General features: G+C 34.0%; 1 protein-coding gene across 1 annotated transcript in view; it reads right to left on the bottom strand.

The window, feature by feature from the left end:
* Positions 1-6,181, bottom strand: part of PTPRQ (protein tyrosine phosphatase receptor type Q) — a 207,191-nt gene that overhangs the window by 62,666 nt on the left and 138,344 nt on the right. The window contains exons 22-23 of the mRNA XM_017874615.1: positions 4,745-4,931; positions 1,266-1,510 (exon numbers count right to left, since the gene is read on the bottom strand). Of these exons, the coding sequence (XP_017730104.1) occupies positions 1,266-1,510; positions 4,745-4,931 (432 nt within the window). The remainder of the gene's footprint in view (positions 1-1,265; positions 1,511-4,744; positions 4,932-6,181) is intronic.

Below are 6,181 nucleotides of genomic sequence, written 5' to 3' on the forward strand. Positions count from 1 at the left end.
ATTGCAGTGTGCAAAGAAGTCATTTGCAAACCATGTTAAATGCAAATATGCAGATTTTGTTTCAGCAGGTCAGTACAGGTGCTAAAGTTATACATCCTAACAAACTTCAAGATGTTAAGGATACTGCAGATTGCACTCTGCAAACAGGATTTTTAGGGATTTTTAAAAATTATTAATTAGTTGCACATTTTTGGTTCCTATTTTCTCTCTTACGATAGCCAAAATATACATACCTTTCACTACCTACCATAACTAGAAATATTTAATCCTCACAAATATCCTATAAAATAAGTTATTATTCCAATTACCAAGTTTTCACATAAGGAATCTGGGACTCAGATTTGATAAAGCTGCCCAGGCACAGAAGCCGGTATTTGAACCCAGGTTATTTAATTCTCTTAGTCACCATCTTCCCTCTACTCAATCTTTCACAATGGTAAACCATTTACTGTGACATGCAAAAAGAATCCCAACAAGATTTTATAAAGATATAAATTCAAAGTGAGTGAGAGAAGTAGTAAATATATTCATTTTATACATACATACATACACAAATTATTATCAATGACCTGCTAATTACATTGATAATAATAAAGAGTTGGTAGGCAGATTACTAAGCTACTTGAAGATTTAGAGTAAATTCTGTTTCTTAGAAGATGATTTTTCTGAACCATATAATTTTATTTGAAAATTTCAAGATGATCTAAAAGTAGGTAAAGAATAAAACAAATTGTATGTGTATATGTCTCTGTGTATGTATATGAACTCATGCATACATTTATGTCCAAATATAGGTAATTTAGAATTAAGATATAAAATGCTATTAGCTTTTAGTAATACTTGGTTAAAATGCATGATAACTTCAAACATGTAAACAATTATTTCTTTCTTTCGCCCTTAAAATTTGCTTTTCCATTTTGAATTTATAATCACACATAGTTTTTTTTTTTTTAAGGCAGAGTTATCTCTTTATATATCTCTGCTCTTTTACTTTTAATGTGTATTTTCTTTCTCTTCTATTTCTGAGTTTCTACTATTATTGTGCAAACTTCTCAGTTATTTACATATTTTAATTTCATAGTACTTGTATTATAACAGAAAATAAGTAATTTCAGTTCTCAAAATTTATTTTTGTTGAGATGTCAAACAATCTCACAAAGAGATATGGGAAATGTAATGTGTACACAAATTGCAATATTTTTAAATGCCAAGTTCATAAACTGACATTGTCATTTGGGTAATTAACTGAAGCTATGGATTCTTACGCTGATATTGTATGTATGTCCACCTTTTAGTCCTTCTAACATTGCAATGACGAATGTGTTGGTTTTCTGTATAATACTGAGGTTGTGAATCTGGACAGCTGTAGGATCATCTTCTCGGTAAACCAGAGCTTGATATACTTGGATATTTCCATTAGGTTGAGAAGGAGGAAGGAATGTTAATTGAAATTTTGTAACTTCATCTGGTATCTTCTGAAATGTCATGTTGTTAGGTGGGTCCTTTGGGGCTAAGATAAAATATTTAACAATTAATTTTTTTAAAAAATTCTATTCCTTTTATCTCCACATAAATTTATTTGCTTTGAACTTCTGTTTTTAAAGGGTATTACACAAATTAAACCATATAAACTACAAAAACTAGCAAAGTGACTGATGCATCATAGAATTATTGACATCTGTAATTCACAGCAACCGTAATGGTGATCCAGTTTGTTTGTTTTATATGCACTTATTTTTATGCACAATATGTTTCTATGACGTTTTAATCTTTTGTTTGTTTGTTTTTGAGACAGGGTCTCCCTCTGTCACCCTGACTGGAGTTCAATGGCATGACAGTTCAGAGTCAAAAGAAGTAGCAAAAACAGGACATACAGTCCCATTTAACTTTCTCCCAGTTTTCCCCATTGGTAACATCTTATGTAACTGGAGTTTAATATTAAACCAGGAAACTGATATTGACAGTATTTTCAATACTGTGCATACTACAGACTTTATCCCAATTTCACCACTTTCCATGCTTTTGTCTATACTTCTATGCAATTTTGTCTTTTGTATAGATTCCTGTAACCACCACCATAAACAAGATATAAAACTATTACATCACCCTAAAGAAACTCCCTCCTAGTATCCTCTTTTATTTGCAGCATATGCTGCCTCACAACACTAATAATTCTTCCTCTGTATAGTTTTGTCATTTTGAAAATGACAATAGCATAACGACCTTGAGGTCCATCAAGGTGGATACTATATGTATTAATAGTACAATCTTATTTTTATTGCTGAGTAATGTTCCATTTTGTGGACGTAGCAGACTTTGTTTAACCATGGAAAAACATTTGGGTTGTTTCCAGTTTTCATTATTACTAATAAAACTGCAATCAACCTTGATGACAGATGTTTGTGTGAGCATAATTTTTCAACTCTCTGTGATCAGTGCCCAAGAGTGTGATTGCTGGGTCACACAGTAATTTCATGTTTCGTTTTATAAGTGGCTGCAGAATTATTTTCCATTGTGGCTATTCCATTTTACATTCCTACTAGCAATGTATGAGAGGTCCGGTCTTTCTGTATCCTCGCCACACTGGGTATCATGGCCATATTTTAAATTATCTTACCTGTTCCAGTACCTAGACAATAATCTCTTATTGTGGTTTTAACTTGCATTTTCTAATGGCTAATGGTATTGAAAACTTATGTTGTCATGTGCTTTTCTCTTTTCTTTTCCTTTCTTTTCTTTTTTTTTTTTTTTTTTTTTTTTTTTTTTTTTTTTTTTTTGAGACGGAGTCTCGCTTTGTCGCCCAGGCTGGAGTGCAGTGGCGCAATCTCGGCTCACTGCAAGCTCCGCCTTCCGGTTCCCGCCATTCTCCTGCCTCAGCCTTCCGAGTAGCTGGGACTACAGGCGCCCGCCACCTCGCCCGGCTAATTTTTTGTATTTGTAGTAGAGACAGGGTTTCACCGTGTTAGCCAGAATGGTCTTGATCTCCTGACCTCGTGATCCACGCGCCTCGGCCTCCCAAGTCTTCTGTCAATTTTCTAACTGGATTTTTTTTTTTTTTTAATTGCTGGGTTGTAAGAGTTCTTTCTATAGTATACATATTTTAGTTTATTTTAGATAAAAAACAGCTTAACATATGACAAGCTAAGCATCAATACATTATTAAAATATGCATGAAGATAAAAGTTATTTTATGAATATAGTAGCTACTTCTTGGTGCATAACATAATTAGTGTTCTTTATGTAAGTGACTGATTGAATGACTACATCTATTTTGATCAACTTGAAATAGTTATAGTCTTCCACACTAAGTAAAGAATTTCCATGAAGAAATGTAATATTTGGCTGTCAACAGTTCAGATGTTCAAGCTTTATTATCTTGCAAAAAATGTAAATAAATAAACAGCAAAGAATAAAAGAGAAGCAGATAAACATGCTATTGTGCCAAACATTTCATTTTAAATGGAAAAACGCAAAGCTAAAATAAAGGTTAAGTTGGTTCAAGAGAGATATTTTTGCATTTGTTGCTATACGTTTTATGCTGTATCATAAATATATTTTCTTATGAGATATTTCTCTAAATTTAGGATGTGATTTTAAGTTAGATAAGCAAAGGAATTCTCTCAATGCTGTAAAAAACTTCCTACCCCCCAAATTTTTGGTTATACATGTAAAATTTTACTCTTAGAGATTTAGTAAAAATGTATTAAATTGTGATATCCTTGAAACAGATAGCACATTAAGGTTTGACAAACAATGTTTTATTGTATAAATGTGAGTACATTCACCATATCTTTCCTCACAGGTAGGAGGGATTGAGAAGTAAAAAAGCATAATCAGAAAATGGATACCTGTGATACTTGGCAGCCAAAGAGGAACAAATGGAACTTTAGGATGCTGATGATAAAATTTACCTTTTACTTTTGAACCATAACTTTACAGACAAAATGCATAGAGAATATAATGTAATGAAAAAACTAGCTGTAAAAAAATTTACCTCCTATACTTACCTTACAGATAGCAACAAATAAACTATAGCAACATATCCCTTCATCTGCTCTTTCCAATGATATAGCTGGTGGCAAAGAACATCAGGAGTCTGAAGGAGGATGGGGCAAGCAAGTTCTGGGATGTTGACTTTCCAGATTTATTTGTTATTGGTTACAGTCTTATTATTCATTCAGACCCTGTTCATAAGAACTTGAGGAAATCTGTACGGATTCTGACATTTATCAAAGAGTTATATAAGAAGACATATATTACTTGACTAAGTGAAGACAACAGTTGTGATAAATGTGAGATGGATTCTACTTTTGAATTCCAGATTATTTAATACTCACAGAGTATTACAAGTTTAATATTCACTCAAATAATTGGACAGAAATAATTGAAATAAAATTTTAGTTTCAGTGTTATTGGATATAGACAGTTGGAAATATTATCTCTTAAGGCAAGCTTACTCAATTTCTGAAACAACTAGCAAATTAAATAAGTGCAAAGAAACATAACTGGATACCTTTAATCTGTTTCTGTATTTACAAGGATTGAATATTCTACATAACTCCTCTTTACCTCAAAATATAAATAGCTTCCTTTTTGTCAGTTGCAGAGAGTCACTAATTTTTTTGTTTATATGCTTTAAAAACTTCTCATAACACATATATTTTTTTTGGTGGAGTGTAAGGAACTGTAAGAAAGCCAGCTAAATCTCAGTCAATTTTTAGCAAGGTTGAGAAATTCTCCTTACCTGATTCTAAAGTAGTAACAATCACTTTAGCACTTGACTTCCCTTCTACATATGCAGCACTAATGTTCCCAGTAAATGCAGTGATCACTACAGAATACCTTGTGAATATTTCTAAATCTTTAATTTCTATGGTTTTATTTTCTTCATTTGACTTGATGAAGGATATATTAAATTCATCATTATCTACCTATAGGAAAATATAAGTAAAAATGAAGGAAGCAGCACTTGAGATCTAAGTCACCAAAACATAATAATACAAAGCTACATGAGATGTATTTATCTAGACAAATTTTAATTTATTTATTTTACAATCAGATTACCCTGGGAAGTCTAAGGTGCTATTATAACAGTTTACTAATTATTAATTATCTTAACAGTTGAAAGTAAAAGAAAAAAGCCCAACCAGACAACCATGATTAACCAACTCATTAAATAAATAAGCAAAAATCATCTTTGCAGTCAATGAAACTCGACTTTTGACTCCAATATTTTGTAGAAAAAAGCATAGAGGTTTTGGTACCTAATCACACAGGGTTCATATCCTAGATTGGCCACTTATAGCTCCTGTAGTATTTTAGAAACCACCTACACAGTCTAGACTTTCAATCCCTGTAAAATTGGGCTAATAACATCTATTTACAGTGTTTCATTGAGATTTAAAAAGGACAGGTCTAAAGTAGCTGGCACATAGATTTCAATATTTTTTTCACCATTACCCACAAAAGGAAACACTCTTTGTAACATAATTCAGAAGATAAGACTGACAGATATAAAATATATACGTATCTTATGACTGTAATACATTTTCCAGAAATACACCATCTTTCTGAAGTATACTTTGATCTTTTCTGCTCTTTTTAATTTTATTACAGCTCATTTAAAAATGCTGATGATGGCTGCAGTTTGAAAAACCCTGATTTTGCACTATGCATAGCACTGGATAATAATTAATCGTGGGCGGAGCAAGATGGCCGAATAGGAACAGCTCCAGTCTCCAACTCACAGCGCGAGCGACACAGAAGACCGGTGATTTCTGCATTTTCAACTGAGGTACTGGGGTCATCTCACTAGGGAGTGCCGGACAATCGGTGCTGGTCAGCTGCTGCAGCCTGACCAGCGAGAGCCGAAGCAGGGCGTGGCATCGCCTCACCTGGAAGCGCAAGGGGGAAGGGGATCTGTTTTCCTAGCCAGGGGAACTGAGACACACAACACCTGGAAAATCGGGTAACTCCCACCCCAATACTGCACTGTAAGCATACAGGCACACCAGGAGAATATATCCCACACCTGGCCGGGAGGGTCCCACGCCCACGAAGCCTCCCTCACTGCTAAATCAGCAGTCTGCCGAGATCTATCCGCAAGGCAGCAGCGAGGCTGGGGGAGGGGCGCCCGCCATTGCTGAGGCTTAAGTAGGTAAACAAAGCCGCTGGGAAGCTC

Source organism: Rhinopithecus bieti, unplaced genomic scaffold (assembly GCF_001698545.2).
Source record: "Rhinopithecus bieti isolate Rb0 unplaced genomic scaffold, ASM169854v2 scaffold_9619, whole genome shotgun sequence".
Classification (NCBI taxonomy): domain Eukaryota; kingdom Metazoa; phylum Chordata; class Mammalia; order Primates; family Cercopithecidae; genus Rhinopithecus; species Rhinopithecus bieti.